The sequence below is a fragment of the Schistocerca cancellata genome, chromosome 10 (assembly GCF_023864275.1).
Source record: "Schistocerca cancellata isolate TAMUIC-IGC-003103 chromosome 10, iqSchCanc2.1, whole genome shotgun sequence".
NCBI classification, from domain to species: Eukaryota; Metazoa; Arthropoda; class Insecta; order Orthoptera; family Acrididae; genus Schistocerca; species Schistocerca cancellata.
The window spans coordinates 182049362-182068747 of NC_064635.1; the positions used below are offsets into that span (position 1 = coordinate 182049362).

At 40.6% G+C, this 19386-nt stretch overlaps 1 protein-coding gene across 2 annotated transcripts in view; it reads right to left on the bottom strand.

Moving 5' to 3' along the window:
• LOC126106526 (probable 4-coumarate--CoA ligase 1) overlaps nucleotides 1-19386 on the bottom strand; it is a 446932-nt gene that overhangs the window by 92622 nt on the left and 334924 nt on the right. For both annotated transcript variants that reach the window (XR_007523361.1, XM_049912853.1), the window contains exon 6: nucleotides 9450-9628. Coding sequence is in view for 1 of the 2 variants with exons in the window: in XM_049912853.1 (XP_049768810.1) it covers nucleotides 9450-9628 (179 nt within the window). In the remaining variant the exon portion in view is untranslated. The remainder of the gene's footprint in view (nucleotides 1-9449; nucleotides 9629-19386) is intronic.

Below are 19386 nucleotides of genomic sequence, written 5' to 3' on the forward strand. Positions count from 1 at the left end.
CCTATTCCAGTCCTGTAACCCGGAAGGTGTACACGATCAAAGGCAGAGCCACGTGTGAAAGCACCCACGTGATTTACCAACTGACCTGCCTACACTGTGAAGCGTTCTATGTGGGAATGACCAGCAACAAACTGTCCATTCGCATGAATGGACACAGGCAGACAGTGTTTGTTGGTAATGAGGATCACCCTGTGGCTAAACATGCCTTGGTGCACGGCCAGCACATCTTGGCACAGTGTTACACCGTCCGGGTTATCTGGATACTTCCCACTAACACCAACCTGTCAGAACTCCGGAGATGGGAACTTGCCCTTCAGCATATCCTCTCTTCTCGCTATCCGCCAGGCCTCAATCTCCGCTAATTCCTAATTTCAATCTGCCGCCGCTCATACCTCACCTGTCTTTCAACATCATCTTTGCCTCTATACTTCCGTCCCGACTGACATCTCTGCTCAAACTCTTTGCCTTTACAAATGTCTGCTTGTGTCTTGTATGTATGGATGGATATGTGTGTGTGTGCGAGTGTATACCTGTCCTTTTTTCCCCCTAAGGTAAGTCTTTCCGCTCCCGGGATTGGAATGACTCCTTACCCTCTCCCTTAAAACCCATATCCTTTCGTCTTTCCCTCTCCTTCCCTCTTTCCTGATGAGGCAACAGTTTGTTGCGAAAGCTTGAGTTTTGTGTGTATGTTTGTGTTTATTTGTGTGTCTATCGACCTGCCAGCGCTTTTGTTGGGTAAGTCTCATCATCTTTCTTTTTAAATATATTTTTCCCACGTGGAATGTTTCCCTCTATTATATATATATATATATATATATATATATATATATAGTTATAATAGAAGGAAACATTCCACGAAGGAAAAATATACCTAAAAACATATATGAAATGTAACATATATGAAATATGTCTGCTTGTGTCTGTATATGTGTGGATGGATAAGTGTGTGTGTGTGAGTGTATACCCGTCCTTTTTTCCCCCTAAGGTAAGTCTTTCCGCTCCCGGGACTGGAATGACTCCTTACCCTCTCCCTTAAAACCCACATCCTTTCGTCTTTCCCTCTCCTTCCCTCTTTCCTGATGAGGCAACAGTTTGTTGCGAAAGCTTGAATTTTGTGTGTATGTTTGTGTTCGTTTATGTGTCTGTCGACCTGCCAGCACTTTCATTTGGTAAGTCACATCATCTTTGTTTTTAGGTATATATATATATATATATATATATATATATATATATATATATATATATATATATATATATATATATATAAAGAAAGATGATGAGACTTACCAAACAAAAGCGCTGGCAGGTCGATAGACACACAAACAAACACAAACATACACACACTTTCTTTTTAGATATATTTTTCCCACGTGGAATGTTTCCCTCTATTATATATATATATATATATATATATATATATATATATATATATATATATATATATATATATATATGGAGTTATGGAGTTATATTTGGTGCATAAGCAATGCCACACAGCATATCCAAGGTATTATGAAGTGGGGATTTTCCTGTACAACCCTTTCACAAGTGTACTGTGAGTATCAGGAATCCAGTAAAACACTGAATCTCTGACATCACTGCAGCCAGAAAAATATCATGCAAGAATGGGACCAACAATGACTGAAGAGAATTGTTCAACATGATAGAAGTGCAACCTTTCTGTAGATTGCTGCAGATTTCAATGCTGGACCATAAACAAGTGTCAGCTTGCAAACCATTCAACGAAACATCATCAATATGGGCTTTCAGAGCTGAAGGTGCACTTGTATACCCTTGATGACTGCATGACACAAAGCTTTATGCCTTGCCTGCATGCCAACACTGACATTGGACTGTAGATGACTGGAAACATGTTGCCTGATCGGATGAGTCTCGTTTCAAACTGTATTGAGTGGCTGGGCGTGTATGGTTATGGAGAAAACCTCATGAATCCATGGACCCTGCATGTGAGCAGGGGCTGTTCAAGCTGGTGGAGGCTCTTTAGTGGTGTGGGGTGAGTGCAATTGGAGTGGTATGGAACCCCTGATACATCTAGATATGACTCTGACAGGTAACACTTATGTAAGCATCCTGTCTGATAACCTTCATCCATTCATGTCCATTGTGCATTCAGATGGACTTGAGCAATTCCAGAAGGACAATGTGACATGCCCACACATTCAGAATGGCTCCAGGAAGACTCTTCTGAGTTTAAACACTTCCGCTGGCCACCAAACTCCCCAGACATGAATATTATTGAGCATATCTGTGTTGCCTTGCAGCGTGCTGTTCAGAAGAGATCTCCATCCCCTCATACTCTTATGGATTTATGGACAGTCCTGCAGGATTCATGGTGTCAATTCCCTACAGCACTACTTCAGACATTAGTCAAGTTCATGCCACGTCATGTTGCGGCCCTTCTGCATACTCGTGGATGCCTTACGTGATATTAGGCAGGTGTACCAATTTGTCTGGGTCTTCAGTGAAGATTTGACTGGTTTCCTAGGTTCACACGATGGAATGAGTATTCCATAATTTATCATGTATGTTGTGTGGATATATCAATGAAGTGCAGATGAGGAAGTTTGTAATTTATCACGTAGTAAATGCAATGCAGGTTAGTGCTTCTGTGATTCTTCCACTGACAACAATGGAGAAATGAAAATAAACTATCATTATACAGCTTAATGTTCTGCTTGCTTATAGCTGGTTGGTCAGTTCAGTGGAGGGGACTGAACAGTGAGGTCATCAGTCCCATCGGATTAGAGAAGGATGGGGAAGGAAGTCAGCCGTGCCCTTTCAAAGGAACTATCCTGGCATTTGCCTGAAGCAATTTAGGAAAATCATGGAAAACCTAAATCAGGATGGTTGGACACAGGTTTGAACCAATGTCCTCTGCAATGCGAGTCCAGTGTGCTAACCACTGCACCAGCTTGCTCTGTGCATGTGTACAGCACTTAAATTAGAAAAAAGGTGTCACTTTGATCAAAGCTACTTCTTCTTTAGCTGTATTAGATGGCTGCTGTTTTAGATTAATATTTATTTAAGTGCAACAGTATGTTTCAAAGAAAATAATTATCTACAGCCATAAGTACACACATCTTTTTACAAAACATTACTACTTGTCATGTAGCTTCCAGTGAACACTGCTAATTGCCATGCAGCTAACAGAGCTTTCCACCCCTCAAATCCAAACATTCGTATAATTTGGGTAAGAGCAACTAATGAGGAATGTTTGATTTTGATGCTAATCTGTAGGGGATTCACAATTTCTTGCTTTATGTTTATGTAGGAGCTTGTTGAACACCTTAACACCAGAATACATAACCATACTTTGAACCTAGACAAGGAGAGAAAATCTATATGAAAATTATTTTTGTATCTTGTACTGTGATTATGTACATAATAGTTGAGCTGAATTTGATTTTTATTATTAGCAATAAAAACTATTAAAAACCAAATGTAGAAATTGACTATATTGAGGTATAGAACCAACAGAGAACAGAAGCATTCAAAATGTTTGGAAAAATGTCAGGTCATTCCCATTTTCAAGAAGAATCATTAAACAGATCCACAAAACTACGTGCCTATATCTCTGATGTTTATCGGATGTAGAATTTTGGAATATTTTTTATGTTTGTATGTTATGACATTTCTTCACACTGAAAAATCTCCACTGTAAGAATCAATATGGGTTCCGAAAACAATAATTGTATGAAACCCAGCTCACTCTTTTCATCCATGAGATCTACAAATCAATTTATCCCAGAACCCAACTTGATGTCATGTTCTTTTACTTTCAGAAAGTGTTCAGTTCAGTTCCGTGTTGAAACCTAATGAACAAAATATAAGTGCACAGAATACCAGACCAGCAATGTAGTTGGATTTAAAAGTTTCTAACAAACAGAACACAGCATGTCATTCTTAGCAGAGAGAAATCTTAAGTCATAAAATTAACTTTTGGTGTATCCCAAGGGAATGTTATAGGACCATTACTTTTCACAAAATATATATAGATCAGGATTTTTCAGGAAGAAGCTGTTGTACAAAGAGCAACTTGTAGCAAAAAGTGGGAAGACCAACAGAGGATTGGTGCTTGCTGCTGGGATTGGCAGTTAATTTTCAACATAAACAAATGTAACATAGAGTGCATAAAAAGGTAGAAAGACAAATTATTGTATGATTACATAATTACAGATAAGGTAGGTGCCAGGCTGAGATTCATTAAAAGAATCCTCATGAAATGCAGGTCATCTACAAAGGAAGTGGTTTCCAAAACCCTTGTTCAACTTATACCTAAATATTGCTCATCAATATGGGAACCATACCAGATAGCACTGATAGAGGAAATAGAGAAGATGCAAAGAAGAGAAGTTTGTTTAATTAAGGGATCATTTAGTAAGTGCAAAACCATTATGGAGATGCTCAGCCAATTCCAAAGGCAGTCACTGCACTAGAGGCATTCTGTATCATGGTGTGGTTTACTGGTAAAGTTCAGAGCACATATGTTCCTGGAAGATTCAATGAATATATTGCTTCTACCTATGTGTGTCTTGCAAAAAGATCTTGAAGCTAAATTTACAGAGGTTTGAGCTCAGACAGAGGCTTATCTCCTATCTTTCTTCCTACAAACCATTCTCAACTGGAAGAGGAAAAGGGAGAAAAAATTGTGATACCCAAAGTACCCTCTGCCACACACTGTAAGGTGCCTTGCTGGCTGCGGTGGTCGTGCGGTTCTAGGTGATCCAGTCCAGAGCTGCGCTGCTGCTATGGTCGCAGGTTCGAATCCTGCCTCGGGCATCATAGATGTATGTGATGTCCTTAGGTTAGTTCGGTTTAATTAGTTCTAAGTTCTAGGGGACTGATGACCACAGCAGTTGAGTCCCATAGTGCTCAGAGCCATTTGAACCATTTTGTAAGGTGGCTTGTGGAGTACAGCTATAGCTGCAAAGTATTCAGAAATAAATATTTCATTCAGTGGGAGGTATTTAATAAGCAATACTTCTGAGATCTGTGTTTGTAAATTGCTTCTGTTTTTTTTTTTTTATGTTCAATTCCATTGGGAACTGTGTGCATGACAACTATGCTACTGTCAGTGTATTTTGGACAAATGGCAGCATCAGTCATAAAGATTGAAATCCTCTATTTGACAGACTGATTTCAGTCACTGTGTGACCATCTTCAGTGCTAACTATTTGAAACTTGTATGCCCATATCAAAATAACACAACATTTTCTGTGAGGTGCAACATGTACTGTGATGATTACTTTCAACAGATATCTTCAGTTTTAATGCATACAATAATTCAGAAATTATGAAGGGCATATCTTGTCTATAAAAGATTGGTTCTTCTGTAATTTCTTGTCTAGACAAGATAGGCTCTTCTGTAATTCCAAAATTATTGTATGCAGTAACAGTGAAGATATCTGTTGGAAGTAATCATCACAGTGCATGTTACACCTCATAGGAAATGTTATGTTATTATGATATGGGCCTACAAGGTTTGAACAGTTAGCACTGAAGATAGTCACACAGTGACCAAAATTGATCTGTAAAATAAAGGATTTCAGTCTTTATGACCGATAATGCCAGCCAAAATGTATTGCTTATTTTTAACAACAAACCACTGAATGTCGCATTGCTGTTTGTGGTGGTACCTTTAAAAAATACACAATTGTCTGTGGAATTTATGTATGTTTGCAGTTCATGAGTGTTTAACAATGGTGGAGCATTACTCATTACAGGAATTTGCAACATGCATTTAATGTTTAATGCAGCAGGATTTGTATTTTTTTATGACTGCATCTACACATCATCATTGCATTATATTTTGAATTTTTCCATAGTGATATTAATTTGCCTTCTTACAAGTGCTTGTCTCCTGAATCAGGTTTCAGAGCATTTGCTTCTTTTCTGTACAATTTGTATATATTTTTCTTTTCCCTGTGTCCTATACATTGATTTTACCTGATACCCCCATTCTTCAGCAAGATGGGAAAAAGTGATCCAAAAAATCTTTGATTAATTGCCTAACAATATAAAATGTCTAACAGGTAGCAAAGAAAATTAAAAATTTACAGTTAAATTATTTCTGCAGAGGAACTCCTTATGTTTTTAGGACAAATTATCACTTAAAACTTTCTAATGTGTCCAATTTCACTTGGTTTTCACTTTTCATTATCAACCTACTCCCTCAGATTTAATTTTGTTTCCCCTTATTTGATCCATTTCAACCTTTTCGTGATTTTTCCCAGGTGTCCCAGAGAATTTTTCAAATTTTTTCACACATAATTTTATGTTATTTACATATTTTTATGTGCTTTTTCCACCATCATGGATCCTTGCTCCTTCTATTTGTGTCAATACAGAAAAGTTTCCTTATTCCTAGTCAGAACACAGTCCAACATACTGTTCCTGAGTTGTTACTTGGCTCATGTAATCCCTCTAAGTGACCTTATCATTAAATTACCCATCTCCAGCTGCAAACCTTCCTTCCACAATGACCTCCATCCGTTCAGATTTCACCAATCCTTAGCCCTCATCAACAGTCCTGCAAAACCAAATCAATCAGGCCCAAACCTCCTCGCAGTACCTGCTCTCCAGGAACTAGAGCAACATGTACAATCCCACCTCAAAAGACTCTCCATCCTGCTCACTTTCTACTCCCACCTTGGATTACCACTGTCCACCACATTTACAGCAACCTCCAAGTGTCTCCCACATCCCTCATAGCTGACACCTGCTAATTTACCCCACACTCCAGAATGCCCTCCCACAACCACACATAATTCAGAACCTAAACAGACCCTAAACACAGTCATGAACCTTTCCTCCAAAAGCCTTAGCTCTGCAAAAGTATCAGGCCTTTTCAAAGGTCTCACCTTTAGCCCCCACTCCCAAATTCAGTAATGCAGGATTTGTTAAAGATCTTCTCTCCTTCTCCCAGTCCCCACAGTGGAAACACTTTTTCGCCACCAACCCTAACAATCAGACTCAACCAAAGACCAATGATGAACCCTGCCTGACTCAGTTCACTCCTCCACCACTGCCCCCAAATCACCCCCTGTTAGCTTACCAGAATTTCTTAACCCTGAACCTTTCCTCACCATTATTCCCCAAATCCCTCAACATCCAAACTAACCTTACATCTGCAGAAAGAACCACAATCTACCATCTAAAAACTGATCATCGCCTTATAAACCTATAGACCATACAGCGAGGTCATCAGTCTCATCGGATTCGGGAAGGAAGTCGGCCGTGCCCTTTCAAAGGAACCATCCCAGCATCTGCCTGGAGCGATTTAGGGAAATCACGGAAAACCTAAATCAGGATGGCTGGACAGGGGATTGAACTGTCATCCTCCCGAATGTGAGTCCAGTGTGCTAACCACTGCGCCACCTCGCTCAGTCCACATTGATTTCTGTGGTTATTTAATTAAGTGTCAGACGTCTGTTAGCACTGACAACTCTAAGCAAACCCCCCCTGTTCTCAGTCATTAAGTAAAGGCCATTGGCCACTGCACTGTCAGTGTTGAGAGGCAATGCCTGAAATGTAGTATTCTTGGTACACTCTCGACACTGTTAATCTCAGAATATTGAATTGCCTAATGATTTCCAAATTAGAATGTCCCATGCGTCTAGCTCCAATTACCACTCCGTGTTCAAAGCCTGTCAATTTCTGCCGTGAGACCGTAATCCCTTCGGAAAACTTCTCACATGAATTACCTGAGTACAAATGACAGCTTTGTGAATGTAGTGCCCTTTTATACCTTGTGTATGTGATACTACCATCACCTGTGGTTGTGCACATTGCTACTGCATGACTTTTGTTGCCTCAGTGTGTATTTTAGCAGTCTTTTTCAACATTTCTGTCTGTGACTCAAGAGCTCCTGTATGGAGTGTGTAGGAGTCTATCCTTTCCAGATTGTTCTTATTCCTTCACGGACTTTCCATTGTTTTCCTGTTGTTGTTGAATTTAAGTATGTGCAGTTCCAGAACGTGCAGCATAAAAATACTAAATTTTTACTTATCTTGGTCAGTTCAGGTGTGGTCCACTAAGAGTGTGAGTGGTGTTGAAGACCACTACATTATTTTTGTTATTAAACTTGAAGGTCTAATTTTTTTCTACTTCTGTCTTGCCTATTCACAGCAGTAGAATTTAGCCTCCAGTAAATAAATACTGGCCTGCCATACCCTCTCCTTTTAACTTTACGAATAACACATGTGAGAGAATAAGAGTGTCTAATTACCAACTACTGGAACAGCAAGGCATACTCACGAGTATGCTTAAGAAATCTTTTTTTGTTTTTGTTTTTCATTCTAAATCCATGTGCAAAGATTTATTAACTCAGTGGTAGTTCAAAGAATTGAGGTCGACATTGGGAAGTTGTTAGAAAACAAGTTTAAAGCTATTCAAACATGCAGCTATGCTCATTTTGTAGCTGTTTCCACACATCAGATTATGGTTTATGATATGTGATGTGGCCTTGCTCACTGGAAGATGCTGACCTTGCACAGATAGTTTCACTTAATTTTGTAATATTCATACTGTAGTAAATTATTTGACAGCAAATTAAAAGAGTTTTTGCCTGAAGCTTTTTATTCTCTAGATGCGTTTTTTAACAGACAAATAGACCATGCATATGAGTTTGATGTTTCTGTGTTAACTGTGTGTATTATATAAAAACTATCATTTTATGTTCTGCAACACATATTACTAGTCTTTCGTAGCAGATAAATCAAGCTGTATCTTTATGTGATCTCTTAATTATGTTCTATAAGTCATAATTAGGCCCCTTTTTATTTTTGTGTGTAATTGAAAATGACTTATTTGTAAATTAATGTAATATAAATTACACCCATTTAATAAAATACATGTTTTGACATGTTCCACTCCTTGCATTTACATGTGCTATTGGATCTATGGAATAAGAATCTACAATAAATAAAGGAAAAGATAAAAATGGCTCTGAGCACTATGGGACTTAACTTCTGAGGTCATCAGTCCCCTAGAATTTAGAACTACTTAAACCTAACTAACCTAAGGACATCACACACATCCATGCCCAAGGCAGGATTCGAACCTGAAACTGTAGCGGTCACGCGGTTCTAGACTGTAGCGCCTAGAACCGCTCTGCCACCCCGGCCGGCAAAGGAAAAGATAGACTGCTACTCACCATAAGGATGACATCCTGAGTTGCAGACAGGCACAATGAAAAGACTCTTACACACAGCTTTCAGCCAAAGCATTCTTCGGTAACAAAAGCAAACACACATTCATTCACACAAACAAGCACTCTTCACACACGCATGACTACCCTCTCTGACAGCTTGGACTAGAATGCCAACCTGGAGTTTTCATTGTTTTAAATAAATAAAGTGTACTTTTACCCATTTGTCTAGACAGTCACTGCCAGAAATTGGTGCAACTGTTACAGAAGTGTGCCTCACCTGTGGACCCTTTACGAGGAGCTCGCCAGTTTCGCCAGGACCCTGGTCGGTGCCGTCCTTCAGCGAGACAATGCGAGCCTTCGTACCAGGGGCCAGTTGGCCACAGCTGTCATACTTGCTGGTGGGCCTGTCCAGGGGCATCACGGTCACCACAGGAGACGATTCAGTCATCCCAAAGCCTGGAATGTGAGCAACATCATAAACTTGGCCTTGGAAGGTCTTCAGTGGTTTGTAAATAATGAACAAGTTAAGGATGAAATGTAGCAAAGTGGAACTGCTACACTTGCTCTTATATGCCCCTTAACATAAAACTGTTTTTTATTTTTATTTTATTTATTTTTATTATGTGCTTGATACACACAAGGGGTAGGTATAAAGTTTTTATGGTCACCTAAAAAAATAGAGTTGTTTACTTAATTTTTTGTTGTCTGCAGGTTCGTTTATAGATATGATACACACTGGAATCCCCATGTCACCATACTTTGGCGCACTAAGAGAGGGGTAAAATGGCACAGCACCATTTTATTTTTGCTCTTGTGTCAGTGTGCTACGATATGGTGGCATGGGGATTTCAGTGTGTGCCATATCTACAGACACGTACCTGAAAACAACACAAAATTAGTTACAAAACTCTAGTTTTTTAGATGACAGTAATAACTTCATAGCTACCCACACATACTGCATTTACATAAAATATCCTAATCTTTTTGTTAAGCTGTAATTTTCTAAATATTATTCTTCAGAGAGCCATTTACACACAGCTGATTACAACCCTGTTTCTATACTACATAAAGAACATCTTGCCGTTTTCCAAATTTTTTATTTTGTGGCACAGTATTACTCAAAAATGTTATCACACAATTACTCAAAATTTTTTATAGCAGGCACTTCAAAAAGTCAATGCTTGTTTATAGCCATTAGGTTATCTATACCCAAAAATGTATATTTTTATTGGGGAAACATGCTAGTCAGAGAAATATTTAGATTTCTAGAAACTTTTGGGTGAGATTTACTAACAAAGAGAGATAGAAGTGTACTCTCAAAATTCTAATCACTAATCCATTCATGTTCTGGGTCCTATGAAGAATGAGAACCTTCAGGAATGTGGACAAAGTATTAATTGACAGGACAAAGCTGTCATAAAATGTTAATGTCTAAACTGTATTAAAATGATTATCAGTATGTGGTCTCAGGATTTCTTGGCATATATGCTGTCTCCCAGGTTCTTGAGTGTACTGCTGGATCCAATCACTGAAGGTCCACAATATTTTGGTAAACAACTGTTCTGTCATTATCAGATGGTGCTGATGGAATGATGTGTCTGCCCTGTGCTAGCAGTATTTATAACTGCTGGCCCAGAATTTGTACCTCACCAGCCCCATTTGTTCATGGTGGTGAGCACTGTGCAGCTGCAGTAGCAGGGTGGGGAGGGGAAAGTGTCTTACTTGCCTTCCTCCCACTGTCTCTGTCACATCTTGCATCAGGATGTCATGCTCTGCTATAACAGAGATTAGTATTGTCTCCCATACTTTGCTCATTTGGAAGCCTATGTCCCTGTTGATTAAATTATCAGTCATATGGATTTAAATTGGTCATAGACAATCATCATTTGAAGAGACACTGTGTCAAACACACTGGGTACAAGATATTACCACGAAATCAACTATTCAAAAATATTTTAAAAAGTTCTGATTAAATTCAGTTTGTTCATTGCAGTGTGAAAAATTTGCCTGCTTATCAATTGAAGACATAAAATCTGAAAATGAGTCAGTCCGTGATCATATTTTTGGCACTTTATTTTACATGTCTGTCTTGATCACACAAACTTTTACACTTCACTATTACTGGTATTGGCTACTGCCATCTTCAGATCATAAAATATTCTGATGTAGTACCAACATCAAACTAAACATTTGGGTACATAGTAAGTGAGCACTTACTATGTACCTAGATGTTCAGTTTGATGTTGATACTACATCAGAATATTTTATGATCTGAAGATGGCAGTAGCTGAAACCGGTAATAGTGAAGTGCAAAAGTTTGTGTGATCAAGACAGATCTGTGAAATAAATTTGCCTGTTTCATGCCAATTTCATCTCTGAGTGATGTTTTTATCATCATATGTTCACCATATACAATTGTATTCTGTGAATAGATGTCTTCCTTGTACTGAATTTTAAAATTACACCTAGTTTCCCCTATATAGGGAGCTGTTGAAGGCATTACAGTTAATTTTATAGACACCTGAATGTAAAGTTTGTCATGCTTCTGAGGTCTTTCATGACAATACCACATTTTGAAAGTGTTGTTAATTTGAAAACCAGTTCTGATGTTAACTAAAACAGTTTTAGATTAACTGTGAAATTTATCCACTGACAGTCATGTCAACATATTCAGTTTCTTGTCTTTATCTCACTTTATTGTTTCTTTCAGTCTTATTGAATATGTTTGTGAATTCCATTTTCTTATAGCCATTAGGCCCTTTTAGGATCCTTTTCTAGGAAAATTATTGTGTGTCTTTTATAATCACAGTTTTTACTACTGGTTCCGTGGCTTGGTTCCTTGGCTTTTTATAATTTTATATAGTTCCTAATAGCAATAGTGAATAACCATATTCTTTTTGTTTTGTTGGATGAGTGGTCTTCAAGGTTCCAGAAATCATTTATCTTAGTTTGTGCTTGACTATATTTTAAAATGTTAAAAATAACTGCTTCATTATAGTTTTTTTAAAAAATACACAAAAAATTGAAATGTCCATCTGGGACATGTAAGCTGAGCATTCTGTCACCCTCTATGGACACAACAGTTCCATTTTATAAGTACAAGACATAGGCAGGCATAGCAGCTGATGTCAATCTACAAAGATATGGGCATTAGGTGACTAATCAATGTGTTACTTTTGTAACAAGATACTTGGTATTATTTAATAGTAATTTTGTATTTTCTCTGTTTTGCTCTATTAGTTTTGACAATGATTCATAAGAGGTGAAACCAGTAAACTGCCATCAGTAAATTCAATGTGACCAAGGAAATTGTGAATATGAGGTGTGTTTTTTTAAGTAAGTACCATTTTGAAATTAAAAAAAAAAGTGCTAAGATATCTCAATAATTTTATTTTTACATGAAAGCCTGTACCTTAATCTACTTTTTTACATAAGTTCTGTCAATATTGAGGCACTTGTCATAATGTTGTACTAGTTTTTGAATACCCTCCTCATAGAAGTCTGCCACCTGACTTGTTAACCAGTGCATCACCACTGTTTTCGACTTCGTCATCGTCTTGAAGACGCTGACCACCCAGGTGTTTCTTCAAGTGCAGGAATGGATGGCAGTCACTGGGCACAAGATCAGGGCTGTATGGAGGATGATCTAGAGTTTCCCATCGAAAAGATGTGATGAGATCTTTGGCCTGATTCGCCACATGCAGACCGGCATTGTCTTGCAGCAAAATGATGCCCTTGCCCAACTTCCATGGACTGTTGCTTTGATTCTGGTGTGACACAGGCCACCCATGTTTCATTGCCTGTAACAATTTGGCTTAAGAAATTATCACCATCATTGTCATACCACTCAATGAAAGTCAATGCACTGTCTAAATGTTTGGTTTTGTGCACATCCATCAGCTGGTGCTGTTGCAAGGTGTGAAATGAGGAGTAAAGTATGTAAGTGGAACAAAGATGAATGAGGAATCATTCTAGTGATGATACATTCTGAAAATGAGAAAACTGACAGATATACTGCATATGATCAAAAACTAGTAGGACTGATTTTCTGTAGGCCAGACGAACCAACAGAGGGGAGGCTGACTACCTGGTGTATGGTGATGGGGATATTCACAAAAAGAACACAACCTCTGGCAGTAGTGTGTAGGCCCGGAGAAGGTGGGACAATGTTTCCTGTGAATCGCTGTGAAGTAGTGTCATCACATGCAGCATGGAACAGAATTTCAAACAGCACTATGCTGTGAAGTTTTGCTTCCAATTTGTAAAAGCTGTCACAGAAACCTTCAATAATGAGCTTACCAGGGATGAAACTTGGGGGCTTCCAATATGACCTGGAGACAAAATGCCAAAGTTCGGGATGGCACAACAACATGTGCCCAGGCCCAAAGAAGGCCTGGATGAGCAAGTCCAGAGTGTAAACCATGCTTCTGGTCTTTTTTGATCATTGTGGCATCACCCACAAGAAGTTCATACTCCCTGGGCAAACCGTGAATGCATAGTTTTATATGGAAGTGCTCAAGAGATTGTAAAAATGAGTCAAGCACGTGTGACCAGACATTGCTCATTCCTGGAAGCTCACCCACAACAATGCTCTCTGCCACACTATGCCTTTCTGCGAGAGCAGATGTCTCAGTATGGCACTGCCACATTGCCTCACCCTCTCTACGGCCTAGATGTGGTTTCACCAGACTTCTTTCTCTTCCCTCACCTGAAACTGGACATGAAGGGATAATGTTTTGACACTGACAAAGATGTCTGAGACTATCAGCTGCATACCGGTCAGCAACTTCCAAAAGGTGTAGGTGGATCGGTAGACATCTTATACTTGGTGTGTCAAAGCACGAGGGTCCTACTTCAAAGACTATTGAGGATCTGTACTGATATGTGCAATAAATTAATTTGTGAAAAAACCTGCCCTGCTACTTTTTGGTTGCACCCTGTAAGCAACTTTGACAAAGGCTGCTTGCCTGGGAAAATGATCATCTCAGAATTGGAGCTGGTCAACTGCTTGCCTATTACTGTCATGAGAACCTATGGACAGTAATTTAAGGATGCTGAAACCACAGAAAAGCAATAAGGTGCCGAATGTCCACCCCTCATCACAGAACTTGGAGGTTGGGGGCTTATCCACTCTGTAAAGAAAGTTAAATGGCAATCTGCGGCAGGCATGATGACAGAGTACAATGCTGGTGCAGGAATGAATGCTTAAGAGCACACTTTTCACTGCAGATTGTCAATGCTCTACATGTTCCCCTGTTGACCCAATGACATTGTCAGTTGTGACTGCAGTGGACAGAGGATCATTAAGATTGGACTGTCAATCAATGGAAATTTGTCACCTTGTTTGGATAAATCATTTTACTTGTTACACCAGGCTGATGGTCATGAATGGCTACTTCAAAGGCTAGGAAACATACTCTGTGATACAGATGCAGGCCAATTGGGACAGTATTATGCTATGAGAGACATTCATCTGGGCTTCCACGAGACCTCTTGTAGTAACAAAATACTCCAAGTTTCCTGTGGACTACGTGAACATTATTGCAGATCACATGCGTCCCTTCATGCTTGGTATCTTCCCTGACAGCAATGACACCTTCCAACAGGATAACTCTGTGTGATAGCTAACTCCATTTGATGTCTTAGCCACCAAAAATGCCTGATCTGAATCTGAAGGAATACATCTGAGATGCTGCTGGACACCAGCTCCACACCCACAAGGCACCGGCCTATAATTTGTGTGAATTATTTGATCTGTGCACAGACATCTGCTGCACATACCTCTCAAAACCTGCTAAAATATTGTCAAATCCATGCTATAAAAATCACTGCTGTAGTGCTTTCTACAGGTGGACCAACATGCTGTCAAGCAGGAAGTCGTAATGTTTTGGCTCGTCAGTATACAAGGTGTGGCCATAAAATAACGTGGATTGCATTAAAACATTTAATTTCAAAAACATACATATATTTCATCCTCAATATACTCTCCTCCTCTATCCCAATACCACTCCATGTGAATATTTCATTGATAGAGACAGTGCTCTAAGTCCTCCTCTGTGAACTCCTTGACGATGTGTGCCACTTTTTCACTTATTGGTTCAACGGACTGAAGTATTGTTTCTTTAAATACACATTTGACCCTACAGAATAGATAAAAGTCATATGGTGCTAGGCCAGATGAATAACACTGGAATGTTGTATTTTGCTAGAAACCTCCTAACAGACAATGCGGCATGAGCCAGAGCATTATCTTGGTGCAGAGCCCACAACCTGTTCTTACACAATTTGGCCCATTTTATCTTATTTTCTGATGGAGTTGAGCAATAACCTCAAGATAGCAATGCTGATTAATAATCTGACCTTTACAAATCTGGTGAAGATACAAAGTTCCACGAATATCGAAAAAAACAATCATTGTCACTTTGAATCTTGATTTATTCGTTTGAGATTTTTTTGCTCTCAGTGAAGTTGGGCCCTTCCATTGCATGGATTGCACTTAGTTTCTTGATCATAAGTGAAAAATGAAGATTTATCACTTGTTTTCATTTTTTCCAAGAAGCTAGCATCATTTTGAATGGTATTCAAAGTGTCAATACAAACATTTTCATGGGCTTCTTTTTGTTCAATTGTCAGAATTTTTAGCACTAGTTTTGCACAAATCTTCCTCATCTTAAATTTTTGCATAAAATTTGCCTTGTGCACTCTTTGTCAATTCCTACAGCTTTAGCACTTGATTGAATACTCATCCAGAGGTCAGAGTGAATCAGATTACCTACTTTTCCAATACTTTCATATGTTTTCATGTTGATGAGGGCTCTGCATGTGAGTCATCTTGAAAATGCTTGAACTACTGACAAGCTCACATATGGGATAAACAGTCTTTACTAACAGTAAAAGAAAGGTTTCAGTAGCAGTTTTTCAAAGTTTCATGTGAAACTTCATGGCAATTTGTTGCTCTATTACTACTCTTACCTTTTTTGAGCAAAACAAAATAATAACTCTTACACAAATGAAGGCCATAGCTACAAAGATTTGTCTACAGACACCAGATATGCCACATTTGACTGAGAAGCCTTCACCAGTCCCACAATTTTATGGTCTTCATAGCCACACCTCATATTTGATTCAAGTAGAAACTCATATCCCTTGTATCTCTTTGTGGAACCAACATATGGTACCACCAATATGTCCAGACTAATTGTACATCAAAGTGTTATAAACACCCCAGCATTACTGACAGCTCATGTACAAAGCCAGCGTCTCACTGGAGTGCAGTCTGCTGCTCTTTCAGTTTGTTGTTCCACTCAAATTTCTGTGTTCTGTGAAACTGATGCCCAAGTCTACAGTTCACCAGAAAATGAGAAGGAGAAACAGGGTAGGAAGCCTGAACCTGTGTTAAAAGTTAGTGGGAATTCCTACATCACTCACAAAGTCAATAATAAGAAGGCAAAAAAGTGCCAATAAATGAGTTTAGCCTCAGTTTCTATTTTGTCCATATTCCAGTCAAAAATGTCATTTACACTGTTAGGCCAGTTCCACCCTACAAGTTTCTAGGTATGACATGACAAATCTTCTTCCATTTTGACAGTGTCTTAAGAAAATACATGGGCACAATGAGCCTTGCTGAATCACTGGCCATCACATGAGAAACAGAATTTTTCTGCCTGCCTCCTGTGGTACCATTGTGTGAAACAAAGAAAATTCTAGTCTTGAAATTTTTATTGGTAGAAACTGGGAAATTTATAAGAGCAATCTAAGTTCATAACAGCTTATTTAAGGATTGAATTAAGATTGCATTGCACAACTCAGCATGGATGCAGATCTTACATGACTTTGAATAACTGTTACATAAAATCAGGGAATGTCAATGACTTACCTAAGAGGACTGGTGCATGGTGCATGGAAACATGTAATAGAGAACTAATTAAAACCAGCTTTTGAGCTCTTGCTCTTTTTGTGGCAAGTGCACACATATACACACACAGAACCACACAGACACTCCAATGCACACACCCAGTGGCAAGACTGATTACTGAAAGTTGAATATTGAAAGTAGTTTCTTGGGCAGATGGAGGAGAGCAGTAAGATACATGAGACAAATAGGGGGTAACATGGTAGTATGGGGAGGTCTTTTGTCAGATGACTCAGCATTTACACAACAAGATGAAAGGAATTCAGAAGGTATAGAATACAAGGAATAGAGAGAGGGAGAGGGGGTGGGAGGGGAGGAAAGGAGGAGAGGAAGGTGGTGCTAAAGAGAGAGACAAGGAGGTGATGGAGTAAGGGGGACAGGTGGAGAAAAGTGAAAAGTGGGATCCAGGATAGTGATGGGGGGAGGGGGGGAGAGTGCAAGAGAGGGGCAGGGCGGGGGGGGGGGAGAGGGGAGGGAGAGAGAGAGAGAGAGAGAGAGAGAGAGAGAGAGAGAGAGAGAGAGAGAGAGAGAGAGAGAGGATGAGTGTACGTGCATGAGGAGAGGGGAGGAAGAATGGTGAGAGAAGGCGGTACACAACCTGGTTGGCATAGGAGTGGTGTGTACAGAAGAGAGAAGGGAAAAAGTAAGGTAAGGCAGTGGGAAGCACGGTAGCAGAGGTTTAAGCCAGGGGGATTGTGAGGGTGCAGGATATGTTGGATAGACAATTTCCACCTGTGTAGTGCAGAGAAACTTGTGTGGGAAGGGAGTATCCTAATGGTCCAAGTAGTGAAGTGGCTGCGAAGTCATTAATAATGAGGTGCACAGCACACTTGGCAACTGGACAGTCAAGTTTGCGGTTCACCACAATTGGTCATTGCCCATTTGTGGGAGTCAACAGTTGGTTACTTGTCACGCCCACATACACTCCTGGAAACTGAAATAAGAACACCGTGAATTCATTGTCCCAGGAAGGGGAAACTTTATTGACACATTCCTGGGGTCAGATACATCACATGATCACACTGACAGAACCACAGGCACATAGACACAGGCAACAGAGCATGCACAATGTCGGCACTAGTACAGTGTATATCCACCTCTCGCAGCAATGCAGGCTGCTATTCTCCCATGGAGACGATCGTAGAGATGCTGGATGTAGTCCTGTGGAACGGCTTGCCATGCCATTTCCACCTGGCGCCTCAGTTGGACCAGCGTTCGTGCTGGACGTGCAGACCGCATGAGACGATGCTTCATCCAGTCCCAAACATGCTCAATGGGGGACAGATCCGGAGATCTTGCTGGCCAGGGTAGTTGACTTACACCTTCTAGAGCACGTTGGGTGGCACGGGATACATGCGGACGTGCATTGTCCTGTTGGAACAGCAAGTTCCCTTGCCGGTCTAGGAATGGTAGAATGATGGGTTCGATGACGGTTTGGATGTACTGTGCACTATTCAGTGTCCCCTCGACGATCACCAGTGGTGTACGGCCAGTGTAGGAGATCGCTCCCCACACCATGATGCCGGGTGTTGGCCCTGTGTGCCTCGGTCGTATGCAGTCCTGATTGTGGCGCTCACCTGCACGGCGCCAAACACGCATACGACCATCATTGGCACCAAGGCAGAAGCGACTCTCATCGCTGAAGACGACACATCTCCATTCGTCCCTCCATTCACGCCTGTCGCGACACCACTGGAGGCGGGCTGCACGATGTTGGGGCGTGAGCGGAAGACGGCCTAACGGTGTGCGGGACCGTAGCCCAGCTTCATGGAGATGGTTGCGAATGGTCCTCGCCGATACCCCAGGAGCAACAGTGTCCCTAATTTGCTGGGAAGTGGCGGTGCGGTCCCCTACGGCACTACGTAGGATCCTACGGTCTTGGCGTGCATCCGTGCGTTGCTGCGGTCCAGTCCCAGGTCGACGGGCACGTGCACCTTCCGCCGACCACTGGCGACAACATCGATGTACTGTGGAGACCTCACGCCCCACGTGTTGAGCAATTCGGTGGTACGTCCACCCGGCCTCCCGCATGCCCACTATACGCCCTCGCTCAAAGTCCGTCAACTGCACATACGGTTCACGTCCACGCTGTCGCGGCATGCTACCAGTGTTAAAGACTGCGATGGAGCTCCGTATGCCACAGCAAACTGGCTGACACTGACGGCGGCGGTGCACAAATGCTGCGCAGCTAGCGCCATTCGACGGCCAACACCGCGGTTCCTGGTGTGTCCGCTGTGCCGTGCGTGTGATCATTGCTTGTACAGCCCTCTCGCAGTGTCCGGAGCAAGTATGGTGGGTCTGA